At 43.4% G+C, this 24476-nt stretch overlaps 1 protein-coding gene across 2 annotated transcripts in view; it reads left to right on the forward strand.

The window, feature by feature from the left end:
• Nucleotides 1-24476, forward strand: part of Hs3st3a1 (heparan sulfate (glucosamine) 3-O-sulfotransferase 3A1) — an 87504-nt gene that overhangs the window by 12383 nt on the left and 50645 nt on the right. Inside the window, exons 2-3 of one of the 2 annotated variants that reach the window (XM_030245593.1) lie at nt 16019-16198; nt 16823-17628. The exons of the other annotated variant lie outside the window; for it this stretch is intronic. Of the exons in view, the coding sequence (XP_030101453.1) occupies nt 16019-16198; nt 16823-16886 (244 nt within the window). The 3' untranslated portion in view covers nt 16887-17628. Of the gene's footprint in view, nt 1-16018; nt 16199-16822; nt 17629-24476 lie in introns of those variants that run through there. 2 annotated transcript variants of the gene reach the window in all.

The raw sequence follows: 24476 nt of genomic DNA on the forward strand, positions 1-24476 counted from the left end.
CTTTCTTCTTGGTGTAGGAGGCCTTGGGATTGCAACAGTATCTGTTTAAAAGGCTTTTCCTGAAGCCAGAGGGTTGGTTAGTATGCCCTGGGAGAGTTTAATGATGGAAAGAAAACAAATTGGATCTGTTTTATATTTGTATGGGGGGAGGTCATAGGGACCTGATGCTTGCGATGAAAATTCTTGGGATTTTCAGGTGTGTTTGCCCCGTGGCGAAGAGGAGCAATAAGAGAGTAAGTGTGGGAGAGATTATTTCTCTGTTTCTGCTGACTTTGGCGTGTAGAAAAGAAGGCTCATTATTTCCACGTCCTTTGACATGTCAGAAGAATAGGAATACTCACTCATGCCTGAGTGTGCCAGGCTGGCATGTGTCTGCTGGAAATCCACAGGCAAAAGGAAACAAGTTCACCTGTGTGCACTCACCCAGTCTGAGGAGGCAGACGCCTGCCTGCCTCATGGATGCGTCTTCGCTGAGGCCAGGAGTTAGGTAAGGGAAAGGTGGTGGGTGACATGACACGTGTCTCTTAGGACACTAGTGTGTAACAAAACCGACACTTTAAGAAGTGGAGATGCTATACAGCTATGGCAGAGTATAAAAGAGTACCTTAGAGTGGGTCCCGCATATCAGGAAGAGCCTTATCACTTAGACAAACCTCATTTTTGTCACCTGCTAAAAACTTTGGATGTAAAATATGTTTGTCACATTAATAATAATAATAATAATAATAATAATAATGATAATGATAATACACACCCCACTGGGTCAAGACTCTAAAGGAATTTTTTAAACTGGAGAGGGCCAGACAACTCACACTGCAGGCCTTATGGGCACTGCAGTTTGGCCCCTGGATGCCCAGCCCTGCTGTTAGCGCCTCTGCTGCCACAGACAAGGGGACACTGCCTGTCTCTTGCAGACTTCAGGCTCCAGGTAAAGCCTTTCCACAGCCATGGTGCTTCCTTTTCCTTAACCTCACGTCCCCCTCTGCTGAGCACCGGCCAGGGACACTTGGGGGGACATGTGAGAGGAAGTGCAGTCCAGTAAGTTCCATCCCCATCCCACTCAGAAGCCCACAGCATGCCTGCTGTGGCGACAGTTGGTTTAGCATCCTCTGCCCTGGGACAGCATGGCAGTAGCCCAGGGAAACTTGAAACATGCAGAATGGCTCCAGATGAGGCCATTTTGCAGAAATGCAGTTATTGGCCCAGCTACAAACATTCTGTCTTGGAAGGGACACACAAACACCAAAGTAGCTGTCGCTTGTTTCTTTATTTTCAAAGCTCGATTATCCATTTTGATGTTTCCTAGACTTTGAACTTGAGTGTATTTGGTTTACTGCTCTTCGCTGGCCACGCCCCCTTCTTCCTTTTGCTCTCTTGGGTACTTGGGCATCAGTAATGAGAACACAATGACGGAAAATCTGGCTCACTGCCACCAGACCTACAATTTGAACAACAGCCTCCCAGTGTAGATGAGTTCTCCGTTCTGTCTGTGGAGGTGAAGAGGTGTCAAGTTGAAAATGAAGACTGGGTAAAGATTTTCTGAGGTTCAGGTTCAATAGATGATGTATTTCAAGATTTAGGGCTTTATTTTGGGCCACTCTTATCTAACAGGAAAGTAGACATGTAATCCAAACATCCATAACACAAAAGAATGGGAACCCTTAGGGAGGTGGAAATGCTAATTATACTATTTGGTTAGCATAATTTGTATAATGTATTGGATCATCACATTCTATTTTATAAATAGGCACAATTGCTACATTGTTAAAATAATTTTTAAAGCAATTTAGTGGAAATTATCTTTGCAAGTTAAGCATTCTGTCTAGTGCACACATTTAAATGGTATGGATAAAAAGATGAAAACAAACTAACAATAATTTTTTTTTCAAGATAGGGTTTCTCTGTGTAGCCCTGGCTGTTCTGAAACTCACTCGAGACCAGGATGGCCTCGAACTCAGAAATCCTCCTGCCCTCGCCTCCCAAGTGCTGGGATTAAAGGCATGTGCCACCACTGCTCTGCACAATATTATAATTTACAACAATATGTGTATATTATACCACCATATGTACTCATAATAAAAATGACTAATAAGCTTGCTTGAATGCATTTCTCACTGACACGGATCTCAGTTCTTTTTGGCCTTCCTTTAAATGGTCCATGACCTCAGGACATTGGCTGCCATCATCCTTCTATGCAGCTCCTGGGGCAGGGCCCTGTGAGAGGGAACTGGCGGTCTGTTGGAGGTTTGGCTTTGCATGCTGCCTCGACTTTGGAATCCCAGTCCTCATACGTAGCATGTGGATTCATAGTCACTTGGGTGCCCATTGAGGGATCTAGATGATGGTGAAGATGCTTTGTCTGTAGAGCTTATAAACCTGTGGGGAATGCTATCAGTGATGAAGGGATGGGCAGAAACTGGAGACTATTTGAGCATTTTATCTTGAGTATATTGTAGTTGGTATTAATGAAAGTGGTGGCAGTGGGCGCAGGAGGAGGAAGGACATATATCCATCCAAAAGAGTGAACTCTATTTAGATATGAAAGTGTAGCTGCCTGCCAGAGTGCATGAGTGTGTCAGAGCAGGCTAGCATACACTGGGCGTGGCCTTAGTAACCCTCCCTAATGCTGTGACCCTTCAGTACAGCTCCTTGTGTTGTGATTGCCTCCAACAATGGATTTACTTTCATTGTTACTTTATAACTGTAATTTTGGTACTCTTATGAATCATAACATAAATATCTGATAATGGAGGCTATCTGATATTTGACCCTGTGAAAGAAATGGCCATCGACCCAAAAGGGGGTCACACATAGGCTGTGAACCATTGTCTTAGTAGGTCATGCTAACCATGAGCCCACTGAGTGTTGAACAGAACTCAGCAGTGGATAGAAAGAGTTCACAGTTTGATCTTATGGAAATAGATTCTTCAATACATGTTGAACATGGAAATATACTTAGAAGGAACTCTATAGGTGTCTATGATTTTAATTTTAAATAACATTTAAACAGTTGGGTTGATATGTGTACTTCTTTTAATATTGGGTAGAAGAATAGTTAAAAATGTCAATAAAATATCAGAATGTATATTTAGAACCAAGTCCCTTGGTAGATGGATGTTTATTGTAAAATTCTCTTGAACCTGTTGTCTTTAGAATTTACCTAAAATGTTGTCGTGGAGTAAGGGATGGTCTCAAGTTCAATGCAGTGGAAAGTTTGTGTAGAAGGTTGAGAATATTTGCCTTGTCAATTAAGAAGTCTTTCGCGACTTTAAGACTTTGTAGGCTGTGTGGTGCACAGAAGCCAGAAGCCACTAATAAGTTGATGGATGAATGGGAATTCATCAGTGAGGTAAGATTCCCAGGACTGTATCATGTACGTATCTGACCTTTGATACCTCCAGAACAGTCCTGGACTTGAATTGACCAGTGAGTCTTCATGATTGCTTTGTGAGCACTCTGGCTACTAATCAGCAGAAACAAATCGTTCTGAAATGAAGAGGGGTGACAATTGTGTTGTTGGGTTTTTGGTGGAGAGAGGTTGTTGTTGTTGTTGTTTTGTTTGTTTTTGTTTTTATCCTGGTTTGTACATTTATGTGGTTACATATGGTGGTTATTTCATTAATAGTTTCTTTGTCAAAGAATTCCAGCTAAGTTTGGTTTTTTACCAAATTGTGTGTGTGTGTGTGCCTGGGGAGGCCAGAAGAAGGTATTGGATCCCCTAGAACTAGAGCTACAGGTATAAGCCATAGGTACTGGGAACTGAACGTGGGTCTTCTGGTTAAGAGGCCAAGACTCTTCACAGCAGAGTCATCAGTGTTTGTGTTCTTTGTAAGGTTGGAAATGGTGTTCAGTGTTAATTGTAGAACATGCATGCCATTCCATGTGTTCATTCTGTCTTCTTGAATATTTTGGTCACATGGTGGTGGCTGCTCCTAAAAGAAACAAACCATGAAGATTTGTTTCTGTGGGTGACTAGCCAGAGTGGTCACAAAGGTCGTATCAACCTGTTTTAAATTCCATGTGTGTGAAAAGCAAAACTGACCTTGAACACTTGCTGGAACCAAAAAGTCCCATGAACCAAAGAAGAAATCTATCGGACGTTTAGAAGGTGTCAGCCATTGGTTATATGTATTCTTGTGGGTTCTCCATTCTTCACTGTGAACACCAAACCACAGACAACATTCACACTCTCAGACATGGTCCTGCCACTTTATTCTCCTCCTTGGACATTTGGTGTTGATGAGCAAGCACTAGAAATGAAATAAAATAAAGAATGCTCAAACATGAAAAAAATCAAGCCAGCTTATTACCCGTCATCTGAGTCACAATTTGCTGCTTGTGGCCCCAAAATACACTGTTAGAATGTTTGATTGCTCATTTAATTGATAATGATTTTATTTCTCCAACTCATAGACTTTCACAGAGAAGGAACCTGGAGGATATTTCCTGATGAGCCTGATTTAGAATAAGCATAGTTGTGGGTAGTAATTATTCCTCTGATGTCTATGTTCAACGTTAGAATATTGTAAATAATTTATTCTTTACCACAACTGTCTTTCTGGTCTACTCACAGATCCATTGGGGAGCAGAATAGCGAGTGATTCATGAAGGGGAGTTTTTAGAGGGTGAGAGGGACGTGGGCCAAGGGGCAGGTGTGGAAGATCTAGAGAATCAGGAAGGAAGAAGCAGAATCCTCTTGGTTCAAACTGAAAGGTTCCCCAAGTCATCGCTGCTGTCAGTCAGCCTTTGTGTAACTCTCCCTGCAGCTTAGCAGTGACAGCATTGTAATTGCCTCATCTTGTGAGTACAAATGCCACAGAACTCTGGTTAGAGGAGAAGGCAGGCAGCAGAGGGGAGAGGGCACTGCAGGTGGAGTGCATTCAGGGCCAGCATTGCATTTGCTCTGTCAGTGCAAAATGGCCAGCAGGAAGAAAAGTGTGATTTAAAAGCAGCTTTGAGCCCAGAAACTTAGAATACCCAAGATATAAGATACAATTCACAAAATACATGAAATTCAAGAAGAACAAAGACCAAAGTGTGGACACTTTGCCCCTTCTTAGAATTGGGAACAAAACACCCATGGAAGGAGTTACAGAGACAAAGTTTGGAGCTGAGACAAAAGGATGGACCATCTAGAGACTGCCATACCCGGGGATCCATCCCATAATCAGCCTCCAAACGCTGACACCATTGCATACACTAACAAGATTTTGCTGAAAGGACCCTGTTATAGCTGTCTCTTGTGAGACTATGCCGGGGCCTAGCAAACACAGAAGTGGATGCTCACAGTCAGCTATTGGATGGATCACAGGGCCCCCAATGGAGGAGCTAGAGAAAGCACCCAAGGAGCTAAAGAGATTTGCAACCCTATAGGTGGAACAACAATATGAACTAACCAGTACCCCCCGGAGCTCATGTCTCTAGCTGCATATACATCAGAAGATGGCCTAGTCGGCCATCAGTGAAAAGAGAGGCCCATTGGTCTTGCAAACTTTATATGCCTCAGTACAGGGGAATGCCAGGGCCAAGACGTGGGAGTGGGTGGGTAGGGGAGTGGGGGGTGTATGGGGGACTTTTGGGATAGCATTGGAAATGTAAATGAAGAAAATACCTAAAAAAAACAAAGTTATACTTGTACATATCTAAAAGCACTTTGCAAAATTAATATCTGTTAATGATTAAAACTCTCAAGTTTCTTTTTAAAAAAGCAGTTTTGAGAGACTGGAGAGACAGTTCAGCCATTGAGGTATTTGCTGTGGGAGCAAAAAGTATGAGGACTGGAGATTGGATCCCCAGAACCTGTATAAATATCAAAGGATCACCTTTGGAGGCAGAGAGAAAGGATTCCCATAGCAAACTGGCTAGGTAGACCAGATGTATCGTGAGCTCAGCGTTGAACTGAGAGTCTCTGCCTCAATGAATAAATCAAGGAAGACTCATCATGTCAACCTTAGGCCAAATGCACACACATGCAAGCATACCCTGCACACATGCACATCCATACTCGTGAGAGCATGCATGTGCATATAACACACACACACACACACACACACACACACACACACACACAGAAAAAAGGAAGCAATTTCAGGTTCTTTTCATTGTCAACACTGGTATTTCCTGGATCTTCCCCAAGAGATGGATGAGTCTTGAAGTTCCCAGATGAAGAATGCATGCACCCGTGCTCCACGGCGTCTAGCCTTGTTCCTCTTTGTGCCTGAGGGTTTTAGTGATTCCTTGTACCCTTCCTTGACCACTTTTTCAGCTTGTACATAATTTTGTTCCCTTGGCGTTCCTTCATGAAGATGCCTTTTAAGGGATGGATAGTAGTGTGGTTTTCCCAGAAATTCAAGCCATTTACTACCACTAGCAACTGGCTGGACCTCATAGGCTGTGCAGCCCCTTACACGATACCCACAGCCATCAGGGTCTCTGTGTGTGTGCACTCACTGAGGGTCACACTTGCTGACAGTGTTGGAAAGCTGTGGCAGTACTGTAGATGTACTTTCCCCATGATTGATCCCTCCATTAGAGGAAACACAGCATGGGAATCATTAATAGAATACTTTGAGGAAGGAAAGAACAGTGCCCTGCAGCTGTGAAGAGGTGACTCTGAGACATAGTTAGACATCACTGGATGAGAGATGCTTTTTTCTACGTATACGGTTTAATTGTTTATCAAACTGCATCAGTGGATAGGTTGTGTTTTGGCTCTAATATAAGCGCAGTTATAAAGCAGCAAATGGGGTCTATGGGAAGTGAAAGCATTTGTTGACAAGGCTGACCCAAGTTAAGTCCTTGGGTCCTACATGGTGGAAGGGGAGAACTGAGCCCCGTTGACTGTCCTCTGACTTCCATATGTGTACCATGGCTTGCCTGCCTCCCTCCACCCCATGCACAATGCAGTTTAAAAATCTTTAAATAGCAAAGAAGTGCAAGTTCACAGAAGCACTTTCCCAAGTTGGCTTAGACTCTCACCACTACGCATTGACTACCATGATGCATGAGCCACGTTTCAAAGCTTTGGCCAAATCATCGCCCTTTAAAGTAGGAAATTCAAAAACATAAATCACCAGTTGGATATTTAAGCAACTTCAGTGCACTGATGTTAACATCTGACTTTCCTATAGAACTATCAGAATTCCAGGGGACAGACTGGCTCCATGCTGGGAACTCAGGGAAAGCCATTTTCTCTCAAGGCCTCCAGAAGCCTGAACTGTTGAACCCGGATGTGAATGATGAGGTGCCGTGCTTTCCAAGGTAGTTTCTCGTCTCTAATCTCCACCAGGGAGAAAAGGAAGTGGTTAGCCGGACACACTCTTTCCCGGGAAGGCCTTTTGTGTTTGTTTGTTTAAGTGAAGGTAGTTTTCAAGTGAGAGGAAGGCTTTCTGCTGTTCTCAGGTAACATCGAGAAAATGGATGAGTCTGTGGGCTGGGTTTTATTGGCAAAGGAATGTGGAGATGGCAGTTCAAGAAAATAGGTGTCCCTAACCCAGAGCAAGGAATTTAAATTGTTTAGCAGTATATGCTATGGGAAAAAAGAAAGACGGGAAGAAAGAAAGAAAGAAAGAAAGAAAGAAAGAAAGAAATAGAGAGAGGAAGGAAAGAAGGAAGGAAGGAAGAAACAAAGAAATAGTAGAAAGAGGCAACATTTCATGTCCATATAGATTTTTGAGCTATATCTACAGTGAAATGTAAAAGTGCATTAAAATTTTTGCTATAAATTAGAAACATATCCACTTGGAATGTGTGACTGAATGTATTTTTATAATACTTGATTCCTATTGAAAAATGATGGAGTTTGCACTAAAGCACAGCCCTCTGGGAATGGAACTTATTAATTCATATTTTAAAAGCCTTATTATTAAGGGAAAAAAAGCACACTATTGTTATACCCGATTATTGGGATTAGAAGTGACCTCAGGGTTGTTTAGCCCAGTTCTTAACTGATTAGCATTTTAAAACACATTCTGGAGCTATTAGTCTGTGCACAACACATTTTAAATTTGTTTTTACTTATTTCATGTGTGTGAGCTTTTTGCTTGCATGTCTGTCTGTTCATCACAGGCGTGCACCATCCACAGAAGCCAGAAGAGGGCGTTGGATCCCTTGGTCCTGGAGCTGTAAGCTACCATGTGGGTGCTGGGAATTAAACCCAGGTGCTCTGAAGAACAGTAAGCACTCTTACCTGATGAAGCCTCCAGAGAATATTCTAAGATACATCCTCACGCACTGACATAGTATAACTTGTTTGGACAGTAAACTTCCTCAATGTTCATCAAAGAGATTGTTGTCCGTGTGACTGGTAGTTTGAATACAGCGTAGTACCTGTGAACAATTTTAGGAAAGTTATTTTGTTAGCTCACATTCACATGTGTTTATTTATTAGGAACACAGTGTCATTCATTCTATATCATTTGTCTTCTTTCCAGGGAGCTTAATACATTTTTTTAATCCATTGGAGCATCATGGGAATTTTATATTTTCTTATGCATGAATCCATCCATAGAAAAATACAGAAAACTGTCCCCACCGAATGCAGGCAACAGGGACAACACTCCCACAGTGACTGTTTCAAACCCAGCTGCCCAAGGAGGTATGGCAAGCCCACTTAGAGAGCTCTCATCTCAGCATTTCACAGTAACACACAAGCTGCAATTCTTCCAGTGCCTGCTTCCTGGAGAAAATCTTAGAGACTTTTGTGCTGGTCGAAGTATTTCAGAACTGATCATTTATCACTCAGAAATCATTCCTAGCATTGTTGCTGATTTTTTTCCTAATCAGTGCAATTTTCTGTGATTGACATTTTCACACAACGGCAGAACTGACTGCCTTTGCTCCTCCATACCTAAGACCTAGAAACAAACAAGCAAACAAACAAGCCAGGACATCCCCTTGCGACCATCTTGATGTTTGTCTTGTCAGGCATTGCCTATGTGACACTGGTGTGCACATGGGTGTTTCATATGCTGCAGCACATTCGAAACATAGGGCTAAAGTAATCTCTAAGTGGCAGTGTGAATTCATACCCTGAGCAGGCTCTCACAGGTGGAAATGTGAGTGAGTTCTTGCTCCTGTATGATGCAGAGTAAGAAAGGTGCAAATTTTCATGTTAACGGAAAAAGGTGTTGTCTTAGTCAGGGTTTCTATTCCTGCACAAACATCATGACCAAGAAGCAAGTTGGGGAGGAAAGGGTTTATTCGGCTTACATTTCCATACTGCTGTTGATCACCAAAGGATGCAGGACTGGAACTCAAGCAGGTCAGAAAGCAGGAGCTGATGCAGAGGCCATGGAGGGATGTTCTTTACTGGCTTGCTCAGCCTGCTCTCTTATAGAACCCAAGACAACCAGCCCAGAGATGGTCCCACCCACAAGGGGCCTTGCCCCCTTGATCACTAATTGAGAAAATGCCTTACAGTTGGATCTCATGGAGGCATTTCCTCAACTGAAGCTCCTTTCTCTGTGATAACTCCAGCTGTGTCAAGTTGACACAAAACTAGCCAATACAGCTGACCCCTTGTCAACTTGACACACAAACACATCACTAGTAAGCCTCAACCCTTACATTCTTATTCATCCCCAAGGTCTAAATAACTTTAAATGTCCCACAGTCTTTACATATTCTTAAAATTTCAATCTCTTTAAAATATCCATCTCTTTTAAAAATCCAAAGTCTTTTTAAATTAAAAGTCTCTTAACTGTGGGCATCACTAAAACAGTTTCTTCCTTCAAGAGGGAAAATATCAGGGCACAGTCACAATCAAAAGCAAAAATCAATCTCCAACCGTCCAATGTCTGGGATCCAACTCACGATCTTCTGGGCTCCTCCAAGGGCTTGGGTCACTTCTCCAGCCATGCCCTTTGTAGCACACGCGTCATCCTCTAGGCTCCAGATGCCTCTACTCCACTGCTGCTGCTGCTCTTGGTGGTCATCTCATGGTACTGGCATCTCCAAAACACTGCATGACCCCTTCAGTCCTGGGCCATCAATTGCAACTGGGGCTGCACTTTCACCAATGGCCTTCCATGGCCTCTCACAGTGCCAAGCCTCAGCTGCTCTGCTCAACTCCTTCATGCCTTCAAAACCAGTACCACCTGGGTGACCCTTACACGTTACCAAGTCCAGCCAGAGCACAAGGTACAACTTTGGCTATATCTGGAACGCAGCCACTGTGCTCTCAGAAAACACTTCCCAGAAGATGTCACCTCAATGATGCTGGTCTCTTCTTAATCACCACTAATTTCTTAGCTCCAGCTAACCAGCATCAAAAGTCCCAGTAATGCAAAGTTTTTGCTTTAGTAGTTCTGGTATCTTGTTAATCACAGCTGATTCTTCAGCCCCAGCTAACCAGAACTACAGAATCTTCACAATCAAAACAGCAATGGCCCTGAAAAGAGTCTTTAATTTTCCCTCTGAAATTTCACAAACCAGACCTCCATCTTCTGCAGTGTTCTCAACATTATCTTCCAAGCTCCTACACAACATCTGACAGAGCTCTTAACAATGGATGGATCTTCAAGCCCAAAGTTCCAAAGTCCTTCCACAGTCCTCCCCAGAACATGGTCAGGTTGTCACAGGAATACCCCACTCTGCTGGTACCAATTTGTCTTAGTCAGGGTTTCTATTCCTGCACAAACATCATGACCAAGAAGCAAGTTGGGGAGGAAAGGGTTTATTCGGCTTACATTTCCATACTGCTGTTGATCACCAAAGGATGCAGGACTGGAACTCAAGCAGGTCAGAAAGCAGGAGCTGATGCAGAGGCCATGGAGGGATGTTCTTTACTGGCTTGCTCAGCCTGCTCTCTTATAGAACCCAAGACAACCAGCCCAGAGATGGTCCCACCCACAAGGGGCCTTGCCCCCTTGATCACTAATTGAGAAAATGCCTTACAGTTGGATCTCATGGAGGCATTTCCTCAACTGAAGCTCCTTTCTCTGTGATAACTCCAGCTGTGTCAAGTTGACACAAAACTAGCCAATACAGGTGTCCAATTGCATGAATGTTTGATTTTGTTGCAAAAAAGATACAGTGTGCTACTCTTGGGTAGTTGAGATCTTGTAATTGTGTCATGGGGTCAAAACTGTCAGCTTTCTGACAGCCTGATGTTTTCCTTGGTGTTTAGATGGTGAATCATTACAGATTGCATGAGTATTACTGATAATGGACAATCAACTTCTATTTTTGACTTATAAAAAATTCAATTTCAAGCAACTGCCACTCTTGCAGATACTTTGTCTATTGACATGCTGTTGGCTTTGCTCTTATTTAGGGAAGTGGTTCAAAGCTGCCTGAAAATATGACTCAGTATTTAAAAGCACTGGCTGCTCTACTGGATGACCCGGGTTCCATTCCCGGCACACACGTGGTAGCTAAAAACTTTCTGAAACTCCAGTTCCAGGGAATTTTGATTTCTGCTAACACCACACACATGTGGGGCACAGAAATGCATGCAAGGAAAAGTCACTTGAACATATAAAATAGAAATAAATATTAGCAGAAGAGGGCCCGTCCAGCATCACACTAAGAGGGTGAATGACAGTCTTTCACTTCCTCTCATTAAGTTAGGACCAAATCCCTTGTCTTCCCTGAGTACTGTGATCCCTACAATTGGGAACCGAGGCAAAGGGGCCCCAGGCTTCAGAAAGGGTTGAAAAAGTAAATCAGAGTTCACTATGGAAGACCTGGCTTGTAAATGGACTTTAAAGACTTATTAAAATGAAATTAAAACTTTCGTAGCTTCTGCTCTCTGGGTTCCTGTGAGTCATGTGCCCCCGCCACCCTGCTGTTCAGTGTTTAACACGACTCCAGCCTTTCACTTCCACAGACAGAACTGTCATGGACCGACTTCTGTCATCACAGTGACAGAAGAAAACTCAGGCCAGGGTCTTTAGCTTTGGTGTTTTTTTTTTCCCCTCTAGACCTAAAGCCTGTGTGGCACAGAAGTGACTGAGAAGGGGGGCCTCAAGCAAGGCTGATAGAAAGGAATTCATGGGTACACCAGGCACTGGGAGGGGAGAGCACTTTAGAGGACTGGGAGTGTAGACATTCGGAATGAGTACTGATGGAAACTTCAGCTCCGCCCATCAATAGCATCTTAGGTAGGGCATTTTATCAAACAAATACCTGCTTGGCCAACTGTCAGCACCAAACGTGAAAATTGTAACAAATTATACCACACAGTTTACTGGCAAAACAAAACACAACAAAATAAAGGTATTTGGGAGGAGGTTATTTTCTTTTGGATCAATGAACTAAATCTTAACATATCTCTTGATCTTCTGTGGAGCCGTACAAATTAAAATGAAATGCCCTAGATACCATGTAATTTTAAAGGTTATTTTAGGGTCACTTCCAGAGCTGGTGTGGAGGTCTTAAAGAAACCTCTGTAAATTATTATTATTTTTTCGGTTTTGTTTTTGTTTCTGTTTTTGATTTTTGGAGACAGGGTTTCTCTGTGTAGCCCTGGCTGTCCTGGAACTCACTCTGTAGACCAGGCTGGCCTCAAACTCAGAAATCCGCCTGCCTCTGCCTCCCAAGTGCTGGGATTAAAGGCGTGCGCCACCACCGCCTGACTCTGTAAATTCTTTGATACTCCTTCCTTCAAAAGCTGGGGGAGAATCCTTTTCTTAACTGTGGGCTGTTCCCACTCACTCACCGACACGAAACAAGACTCAGTGGTAATGGCTGACTTCCTCTCAGGAGCGGCTTTCAAAGACTGGGCTATGGGTCTTGTATTGGCTTGCTGTCAGAAATTATGGAAATTAGCTGCCTGGTTTTGTGAGCAGCTCTGCGGAGAAGCAGCAGCATGGTAAGGAGGTGAAACCTCTCCCAAAAGGCCATGTGCATGGGCTAGCAATGGGTCTATTGATCAAACCAAGCCCCCATGTGGCTGTGAGTGGCTGGACTTTCAATGAGATATGCCAAGCCAGATCCACCCATTCTTGCTGCTCCAAGGTTCTCCACATGGGGCATAATCAATGATTATGATTTTAAGATGATTAATATCCAGAGTCAATATTTCCAGCACCACCAGCTGATGAGGCAGAGTGTCTCAACCCTGGCAGGTTCTCAGGAGCTCCTTAGAATACAAGGTTCTGGATCTGAGGCCCAGGGATTACTCTAGTGAGTCAGGAGGCCTAAGGAAAAGCCTGAGAATTGATGTCCCTATGTCCCTACTATGATCCCCTGTGGTGCTGACACTATAGTTGGGGACCATCCCATATATGCTAAGCCCCTTAACTGTTACAGGACTTTGCTGTGAGTGTGCCACCCACAGCTGGGGCTACTTTCCCACTCACTGCACTGGGAGCCTTTGTCTTCTCCCTTCATTGAAGGGGATGAGGTATAGCATGGACAGGGAATACTTCCCAAGCTTCAAAACCTGCTGGGCTCCAGCTCTCTAGTCAAGCCCCACCTACTTTCCATCCATTCCTTTCCAGTACCATTTTCTTCTCTTACCATATATTGACAACTCTCTGCTTGGGCTCATGCTGTTTGGGAGTCTCTGAGACTGTCAAAGGAGCTAAACTTATAGAGTGTTGTATCATGTAAGAGCTATCTGCCAAAGTGGTTGCTCTGTTCTGTTCCCTGTCACCTACTTGGACACAAGTCACAATTGTACGGAATGGAACAAACAAGGTTTTCTTAGTTGGAATAAGGAATGAAAAAGATGTAGTAGACTCATGGGCCCAGGAACTCTTTCTCCTTCCTTTGAAATTACCCCACTCTTATCTGACTAATGCATCTCAGCAACAGAAGCTCTATCAATCTGGAAAATTAGGAAATTAAAATAGAGGCTTGGAAAATCATAGCTTCCTTCCTTCCTTTTTTCCTTTCTTTTTTCCTTTCTTTCCTTTTTCCTTTCTTTCTTTCTCTCTTTCTTTCTTTCTTTCTTTCTTTCTTTCTTTCATTCATTCATTTTGAACATCCTTATGAAACTTAAAAAAAAAAGCATTTAAAAGGCAAGTTTTATTCTTCCTTAGTATGGAGTGCAGTTTAGAGAGGAATCACAAAGGCCCTAAGAGATAGCGTGTGTAATAAGACAGGAACTATATAGATCTGTATCAGTTTCTGAACTGGCGAAAGACTCTTTAATGAGACAGTATTGGGGGAAGTCTCCTTAATGAGACAGTATTGGGGACAGTCTCCTGAGTGTAGCATTATTTGGGGGAAATTCTTTAGAATGAGTCAGTACTTTAAAAAGTGGTAAGAATTACATCACCTGTGAGTCATTGCAGGGACCCCAGTTGAGATAACAGCAAGAGGAGGAGGAGGCCTAGGGAGGACTGATGTGACTGGAGTGGATATTTTGTCTATGAGAAGAATTTCAAGTTAAAACCAGAATGAAACAATAGAACCTCGTTTTTAAAAGGTATGCAATTTTTTCCCTATGGAAATGGCAGCATTTTTCAGCAGGGTCATGGCAGGCAAAGACATTTAAATACTTAGGGAAGTGGATGTTGGGTAGATATGGGCTAAGTTGATGCAGAGGATACTGGATGTGTATGGAGAACACTGGGTATCAAACTCCAGCAAGGGGTCTACTAGTCCATTTGAGTTGTCAGAATAAAACCACTGTAAACTGAGTGACTTAAAGAACAAACTGTTGCTGTTTCCTGCTATCTGTGCTGGGAAGCCCCAGGTCACACCACTAGATACAGAGATCTAAAAGAGACACCCTCCTTGTTTGTAGACTATTACATTCTTGATGAGTTTTCCCATAATAAAGAGGACAGAGAACCACTCATAGTCTTTAGAAGCTATTGACTCCATTGTGCCCATGACCTCATTTACATCAGATACCCCAGGAAGGCCAATCCCATCACACTTGAGATTAGGGTTTTCATTCAGGAATTTTAGAGGAATTAAGACACTAAACCTTGGGTTCCTGTATGAGAGGAGACACTCCTCCAGGCAGAGGGCTGTGGGCAAAAAAGGAGCGTCCTGGAAGCAGGATCACTAAAGATTAAATGGGTTTGGCAGCTGGGATGGCAGGGTGACAAATCTCATGGATGACCAGTATTTGATCATTAAACTTTACTGGATCTGATTGTAATATTTTCCCACATCCCCTTGAACTCCAAGGTTATGTATAAGAGAAAAATCCCTGTCTGCCCTTTGGGTTAGACTGTTAAACTCAAGACCACATAATATTTGAAGATTGACTGTTTTCTTCAACATAGGTAAATGTTAACTAACCCTTTTCATATTTCCCACATCCTTAACAGAATGTTTAACTCCTTGAGTCGGTGTTTTTCTCATTTAAAAAAAAACTGGATGTGGTTTTAGCACAGACAGCATAATTACTTGGGAGAAACCTAAATGTTAGTTGTTTAATCTCCATCTCTTTAATAGTGTACAGTAAGAGATTGGGTCTGAAGGTTGGGCAGACAAAATGACCTAGCAGATTGAACACATCCAGGACCCTTCCTCTAGGAAGCCCATTTCTATGAACAGAAGCCAGAATGTTCAATAGCCAATTCTATCATGAACTCTACTTCAACCTCAGGTGTGAACCCCTGTAGCACTTCTCACAGCTTGTTGCTAACCACCATCGGATGTTGTCAGCATCCTACATTTTTTCAATCACTCACACAGAGAGAAAGGGTGGGAAAGGAGAGGCGAAGAGATGGGGAAGGAGAGAGAGATGGAAGGAGAGAGAGATGGAAGGAGAGAGAGAGGGAGGGAGAGGGGAGGAGAGGGGAGGGGAGGGGAGGGGAGGGGAGGGGAGGGGAGGAGAGGAGAGGAGAGGAGAGGAGAGGAGAGGAGAGGAGAGGAGAGGAGAGGAGAGGAGGAGGAGGAGAGCACTGAGACTCTGCTGTGTAATTCAGGGCTTCTGCCACTGAACCTGTCATTTATTGACTCGTTTGGAACAAGTTGTCTTCCTTCATAGGACTTTGTTTTGGCCTTTCAAAAAGGCACTTGATTTAAACCTTAGACATCGTTATATAAATATCCCTAAGTGATACCTAGATTTATCAGAAGCAACAGTTTTGACATTTTCTCATTTTAGCATAAAAAAGCAAGAACTGAGTTTCGGAGTTATTGGCCTAAGCAGAACACAGCCAGCCATTCAGATCAGACACTGGAGTACCACGGTGGGAAGATATCAAGTAACCAAGCCCACACTTGTTCCATTACTGTGCATCCTGACTATGGCTGGATTTCTCAACGGCAGTGAGAACATTCGAATGTAGGTGGTTCTTGAAGACGCTGTCACTTTAGAGCCAAAGGGGATCTCAGGAGGGTTTGATGACCTGCTAACTCCCATCTTCTGTGTGGTGCTGCTCTCCAGGGGGGATTAAGACTGTCTCTCAGAATAGAGCTTCCAGCCTACACAGCTAGGACACGGCTCCTGGGAACAGGAAGGTGGGCGGAGGCAGGAATGGCCAGAGACCCTTTTGGGACAGAGATGGATGCAGATTGTGGCCACAGTGAGGTGGCCGCCTGTCTGGAGTACGTAGCCTGGGCATTTACTCTAGAAGCCTCTTGTTTACCTTGATGAAGTTTCCAGCACGAGATGGGCTAAACTGGGGGGAGGTGCCATCTTCCCCCCTGCTCCCACTGTGGATAAACATGAAAATGTTGTGTAAAACAGCACAGCTGCCCCAAACAAAAACAAATTCTTGCAGCTAAAGTTCCAGAAGGAAATCCTGCCTGTATTGGGGCAATGTTGCAGGGTTTCAGGGAGGGGCCTGGGGTTCTCAAATTCAGAGGAGCCTGCATTTCTGGGGGTTGGGGATGGGGTCATAGGTGAATGAACTGTGGCTCCCATAAAAGCCAAATGCCCTGACAAGCTCCATGCCTATCTTCATAGATTAGAAAACACCAAACTTCCTGGGCTGAGAAGAAAGTTTCAAGAAAGCTGGCTTTTTCTCTAAACAAACAAATGACAAAACAAATGAAGTCTAAGGAGTGAAATCTGTAGGGCTGGGCTGTGTTTCCATGCATCCTGGGTGTGTGAGACTCTACTCAGGAAGTGAAGTGAGGAAACCACAAGTAAGAAAGCATCCCATGAACTTACCTCAGGACCACTGATACCCTTGGTGTCTTTGGTCGTAGAAAATCTCAAGCCCTGTTCTAGGTGATTTTCACAACTTGATTCTCAGGACACTTCCCATGCTGGCCCACCATGATCTAGGATGAAGACGATTACTGTACAGTAAGGAACAGAGTTCAGTCATGTCAGGAACGAAACTCATCCTGAAGGCAACCTGTGGACCCAGCAGGTCTGAGCAGACCCCAGACACCACAGAACACTCACAGAATAAGATACACTCATGCCTGCTTCACACCATCGGACAAATGAAATGCCTGATCATAATGCAAAAATAAGAGGACAGCATAAATCGGATTGGGAAAACAACCAAATCAAATGTGAAATAAAAGTTACAGGACATCGGCGATGGAGAGACCCCTCAGTGTTTCAGATCACCTGGATCCCATGTGTGCATGCACAGGCATGCACACACCTAGGTCCAAGGCATCTGTAATAAGTCTCCAGTGGCTGGAATGTGAAGATCGTTTGGTAAACAGACCTCTGGTAAGCAGCTACCCCTTGCCATGCTGAGAGGAAGAGTGGATTGGGAAGAGCCGAGACGATGAACAAGGAGCCTGGAGGTTGTAAGTAGGCAGAGACTACAAGACTCATAAAAATGTAAAACATTTGTCAATCAATAACAATCTTTTATTAGTAGTAAAATTAAAATAAGGAAAGGAGAGGTAGTGCTCAGTGTTGAGACCTTGAATCTTCATTGACCGGGAGACTGCAACGTAAGCATGAGATCTTAAGTTTATTACTATGCAAAAGAAGTTTTATATAAGGACCAAAAGAAAAAGAAATCATCTAAATGGGCGGGAATAACACAAGCTGGGAATGTTGATCACTCTAGTAGAGGAAGCAAAGAGACAAAACTGTGGGTAGAAAGCATTAAACAAAATATTAATAAGTCATGATTCATGTTGTAAGAAATCAAAACAATAAATACATTCAGATGAAATGGTAAAGATTCCTCAGCTTGGAGAACCATCTCGGAAAGATAAGCTGTTGTCCAAAAGATCCTGAAGAGTTTGAGAGCCTGCCTTCCAACATCTTCTAGATATTTCAATTCTTGTGTCTTCCATAACAGGCGTCTTATACTATTTTTAATGATTGTTTTAACTTATGTATAAGTGTGAGTATATATGTCACATACATACAGGACCCCGAAGAGGCCAGAAGAATGCATTAAATCCCTCAGGACCTGGAGCTACAGCAGGTTGTGAGGCACGATGTAGGTTTCGGGAACCAGACACCAGTCCTCCAGAAAAGCAGCTGTATTTGTATCTCTGGGCCCCTCTCTCTAGCTCCTTTTAAAACATTTTAGGCTGCTGCTGACCCATTGAGCCTGAGCAATTAGTATGCAATCTTACATCTATTAAATCAGCATGCAGATGAAATGGTAACTGATAATAAATTATAAAGAACTGTGTTTTAAACAAGTCTCCTTTGATGAAAACATAATTTTACCATTTATTAAAGATGAAAGCAAAGTTAACTTTTAATGAGGTGGATGCGTATGCTTGTTTTAGATAAAGAGTTGCATCTTGGCTGAATACTTGATGCTGCAAGGTGTACAGCGTCTTCGCTGTTTTTCATAGATGATTTTGGTATTCTTACATTATGACAGTCAGTGGTGAGAGAAAGCTGCTTCATAGAAAAGCATATAAAAACCACCAGAAATAGATCTACTGCCATATCAAAAATTGTTGAAATTCTGTTCACTATAAGCCAAAATTCATTGAACAATTTTATTTTATGAAGTTCAAGACAACAATTCAGACTGTAGTCTTCATAATCAAACACTTTGACATGGAACATCCCAAAGGTATGCTAATTTAATACCTACATGCTAAGGCTTAATGGTAGGAAACTATTAAATGCCTGCTTTCTATGATTAATTTGCTATGTTTCTGTAATATCAGAAACTTTCTGGTGTAGCAAAAACACCACAATTCAAAGTGAACAGTAGCCTTGAATCTAAGCCCTGGTGTTTGAGGCAGTGTTCATTGGTGTAGTATGGTATGGGACATGCACAGTTTGTGAGCATGCTGTGTGATCCAAACCAAAGCTTCAGTGAGGTTGTGTGGCTCAGTACAGGCCGGTGCTCCCCCAACCAGCTTGAATCCATTGCGTGTGAATCGATGTTGGACCCTGTGTGTCAAACATTGCTCTAATGAACGTTTTGTGAACCGCCATTATCATTTACCAGACCCCATATGAGGCTGTGACCCATAGTTTAAGGTGCTTGTGGGGTGTATGTAACTGTGAAGAGGTGGAACGGAGCTACATATCTAAAGTTGGCATTAGCCACAGCATGAGGCGCTGCTCTGGGGGGATGAATGAAACGTAGGGAGACAAGATGTTCAAAGTCATGCAGACTCATCTTCAGGAAAAGCTCTTCAGATTTTCAGTGTAGGCATGCATCCAAGTGCTTTCTTGCACATCAGTAATTTGGTTCATGCATTGAGCCATAATCAATAGTAAAAATGATGTACCTGGCACCAATACTCATAGGTGCTGTTCTGTGATATTCAAGCTATGTGCTTACTGCTGCTTGATAATATCTTATAAATGTAGTGTGTAGGAGGTTGTGCCAGGAGGGTCTCTGGAGGTCAACACAGTAACATAGTGGGAGAGTTAGAGCGGGAGGAGAGAGGGAGGGAAGAAAGAGAGAGACAGTGAAAGAGAGACAGAGAGACAAAGATAGAGTGACAGAGACAGAGAGAGACGGAGCTGGAGAAATAAGAAAAAGAACAGCCATGTTCCTTAAGGCACATATCCAGTAGTAGGAAGGAGGAGGGGACGCCTTTCAGTCCCATCCTGGGGCTCTGTGACCCTAGGGCAGGTTTTAGTGCTTTGCTGGGTTTTTCTGTCCTCTGGATTCTATCGATTTAGTGATCCTTAGAACCAATGAGTGTCAAAATGAAAGAACCAGCCAGACTTCCTTTGAACTGTATCTAGATGTATGCTTGTGTCATCACTGCACAGTGGTGCACAGTGCCTGGATACTGCCGCATTTTCTCAGTTTACCTGTATTCCTAACCCCAGTTTTTCTAAGAGAAATAACTCTGCCTCCCCTAATCCCAGATAATGAGGACCTGTGTGAGTGTGCGATGGTTTCTGTGGGATAAAATCGGTACCAACCCACACGACTACCCTTCCTGAAAGGGCAAAAAGCTAGCCTCCCATTGAAGGCTCCAGTTCCTGCTCTAATCCCTCCACTTCCCTTAGACTCCAACCTCAGTGTCCTTCGGCACCAGGCCAACCTGAAAGACAGTTGTTCACTCTATCCTGGGGATTTGGTGCTGTTGGGAAAACTTACTTCCTTCTGTCTCACAGGGAGGGAGGTGTCTGTGAATCCATGAAGAAACCAATAGGGGCTTCAGGTGCCATCGGTATTATGCAGGACAGTAGGCATATATTTTCCCACTATGTATGACATCCCTGGGAATCTGTGGCATCTTGATCAGGGTCCCATTAGGTCCCCTTAAATTCCTTCATCTCAAGAGTGAGAGAAGCCTGCAACTGGCTTTATTCATTTAAACACTGTGTGCACCTGGTATGTGAGCCCCTAGTAAAGAGAAGCTGGGGCCTTCCAGGCGTAGGAAGTTAGGGGAAAAAATCATCCTTTTATGAACTCAAATACTGTGCTGTCATAGGTAAATAGAAGATGGTTTATGGCCACAGGGCACATCGATCAGCTTCATAAATGCAGACCTCTGGAGCTCAGCTGGGTGCCTAGATATTTGACTCTTTGGATGGGGTTCTGCCCAGTGGAAATGCTTGCCAGTGATTTCCATCAATGTAGAAAAACAGAACTTACAGCTCATAAATCCTCTGCCTGGCCAGACCTGGGGATTGGGGATGGGCTGGGGGTGGTAGGACCTGGGGGGAGGGCCGAAGACGGAGCGTGGAGGATGTTAAAGGAGCGCCATTAGGATAATGTTTCCTCAGTTTCTGAATCTGTCTTTCACTCTGGACATTTTTATAGGGTCATTCAAAACCCAGGATGTAATGGTGATCAGAGCCAGAAGGGAGGGGGCTGCAGTGTCAGGAATTGGCTAGCATTACATCCCCGCCACTCTCTGTCCCTCCTGTGTGCCCTGGCAGCCATGTTGGTGACAGGATGTGAAATGTTTGCTGAATGGATTGGCGTGTCTGTCTTCGGGGGACACGTTTGTCCCTGCCCTTCTTGGCTTGTCCTGGCCATGGCTGTGTCTGTGTCTGACTCATCTCTTGGCATGAGTCATTAGCTTAAAAACCCTCTCCCAGACTGCCCAAGCTGCCTTTGACTAGAGACAGAGCTGAAGTTACTGCCCAAACATTCCTGCAAACATGGGGTGGAAATTGTGATGGGATGGGAGAAAGAAATGGTGGAATCCAATCAGTTATTTCTTCAGTTTTAGGGATTTGAAAGGGTCTGAACATCGATCCTTGCTTGCAGCTTTGCTGTCTGGAAAAGACATTTGCTGCATGACCCTGTCTCCAGTCAGGGGCCAAGCTCCTTGGCCTAACAGGCACATCTGCCTTCAGTGCCACCCAGTCCAAACAAACCATAACCTCGTACTGCTGTGCATATATCCTCTCCAAAACCCACCCATACTGCTGTGCATATATTCTCTTCAAAACCCACCCATACTGCTGTGCATATATCCTCTCCAAAACCCACCCATACTGCTGTGCATATATCCTCTCCAAAACCCACCCATACTGCTGTGCATATATTCTCTTCAAAACCCACCCATACTGCTGTGCATATATCCTCTCCAAAACCCACCCATACTGCTGAGCATATATCCTCTCCAAAACCCACCCATACTGCTGTGCATATATCCTCTCCAAAACCCACCCATATCTGGAATGTTGGCACCAGTAAAATGCACAACCCACCTCCCCTGCCTCCTCTCTCTCTCCACCCCCCCCTCTCTAAAATCTCCCACTGGAATTCCCTTGTATTTCCAGCTTTGTGGGATGTCGGATGACCTATAGCTAAAGCATTGAGGGATGGTCCAGGTTTGCTACATCTCAGAAGGAAAGATTAGCAGAGAGAAGGATTTTCCTCAGAGGGAAATCAAGTAGCAAAGGGCAAGACAAAAAAAAAAAAAAGAGTCTAGCATTCTTCCCCAAGATGAGAGAGTTAGAGATGGTCAGCAGAGGCCCACAGCCACAGTCAGCGTGAGCATCCCCTGTCCTCGAACAGTGCCCCCCCCCCCCCCCCCCGAGCTGGTTATTTATTGGAATCACCTGGAAGCTTAAAAACACTGTGGGCTCAGTTTCCTCCCGAGAGACGTGTATCTTATCCATCTCTAGGTGGGCCCTAGTGCAGATTTAGAAGCTCGAGAGGTGATTCTGTGGTGCTTGGAAGAATTGGGGCCTTTTGCCTGCGATGTGCGCTGAGCAGCTTGGAAGTAGGACACTTCCTCTCTGGTCTCCCACTGTGGGTCTCATGCTCACGGGCCCTGGACATTAGGCACTTCAAAGTTCTGTATGCATTTTACTCTACTAGAACTGGAGTTTGTAAAATAAATCAGTGATTTTTGTTCATTGACTTATGTAGTTGCTATCATTACACCATATGATAAGTGCCACTATGAGCCCTCATACAGAAAGAGTAATGTGACTACAAGAGGCCTTGTAACACTATGTTCAAACAGTCCCTGAGATCTACAGTTGGATCTGGGCCTAGACCATTATTACTATTATTATTATTATTATTATTATTATTATTATTATTATTATGTGTCTAGTATTATGTATCAGGTTACTTAGGGTTTCTATTGCTGTGAAGAAAGACCATGGCAACTCTTATAAAGAAAAACATTGGAGCTAGCTTACAGGTTCATAGTTTTAGTCCTATTAGCATCACAGTGGGAAGCTTGGCAACATAGGCAGATATGATGCTGGAGAAGAAGCCAAGAATTCCACATCTGGATTGGCAGGCAGGATATATATATATGAGAAAGACAGAGAGACAGAGACAGAGACAGAGACAGAAACAGAGACAGAGACAGATAGACCATGGGCCTATCTCAAGCATCTGAAATCTCAAAGCCCAACTCAGTGAAACACTTCTTCCAACAAAGCTGCACCCACTCCTACAAGGCCACACCCACTTCACTAATGCCACACCCACTCCAACAAAACCACACCCACTCCAACAAGGCCATGCCTCCTAGTTGTGGCAGTCACTCTGAGCCTATGGGGATCATTCAAACTACCTCACCAAGTCTGGTTTGAACCACTGTATTATATCAATGGGCACTTTATTATTAACTTTTCAACAATACATCCTTTTTTTTCCAAGGGCTATTTTTTGACATTGACATTTTCTAAGCGTTTTCATGGTAGTTATTTAGACATATATTTAGGTTTTGAGTGGTCAATTCTTTTATTTTCAGATCTCTGCATTCTCCAGTTCTTAAAAGAATGCATGAAATATATGAACTTTATAGACAACTTCTCACTACTGGAGGTGGAATGTATCGTCTTCAGGAAGCTGCAGATACAGTGTTTAAAGGAATAAACTGGTCTGTCACAGGGAAGCTGCTTGCCATGACCTTTGCTGTGACTCTGCTTAGAACTGTCAGCCATTCATTTCCATACTTGGAGTTTTATTATCTATTGGCTTTTGGTTTTTAAATTCTGTATTTGAAGCTTTAATTTTGATTTCTGTTTGTATTCTTTGTAGTTTAAACAACAAGGCATACTTTTAGCATTTAATTAAGATTTGCAGGTCCGATTGTTTTTCCAAAAGTTTTTTAACAAATAAAATTTCCATAGAACATACCATTTGTGAGTATACATTTTCCCTTACACCCAAACTTATTTCCTGGTGTGAAGACCTCAGCCCTTCTCTTCTCTTCTCTTCTCTTCTCTTCTCTTCTCTTCTCTTCTCTTCTCTTCTCTTCTCTTCTCTTCTCTTCTCTTCTCTTCTCTTCTCTTCTCTTCTCTTCTCTTCTCTCTCTCTCTCTCTCTCTCTCTCTCTCTCTCTCTCTCTCTCTCCCTCTCTCTCTCTCTCTTTCTTTCTTTCTTTCTTACAAGGAGTCTCTCTTCTAAAACACCAAATGTTGACTATGTGCTTGTCCCTTTGTCCTGTCTCAAGAACTCTGGTCAAGAACTCTGGTCTTGGTGGATGTTTTCAGACTATGAGCCTAGGTCTTGAGATCTTAACGTAGCTACCTGCCTCATGGGGCTGCCTGCAGCATCCCCCCCCCCCCCCAGCCCGTCTGCCCCTTACTTCCTGCATTTTGTCCTCCAAGCTTCCTCTGTGATATTTAACATTTAGGTGTTTTGTTTTGTTTTAACTTTTCTGTTTCAGTTTTTGTTCCTGATGGCACCTGTTTCCATACCATTTGCAAACTCCTGCCTTCCCGCCCACTTTTGCTCAGCCCGACTCATCTCTGCTTCTGGAAGAAGCATGTTTGTTTCT

The sequence above is a fragment of the Mus musculus genome, chromosome 11 (assembly GCF_000001635.26).
Source record: "Mus musculus strain C57BL/6J chromosome 11, GRCm38.p6 C57BL/6J".
In the NCBI taxonomy this organism is placed as follows: domain Eukaryota; kingdom Metazoa; phylum Chordata; class Mammalia; order Rodentia; family Muridae; genus Mus; species Mus musculus.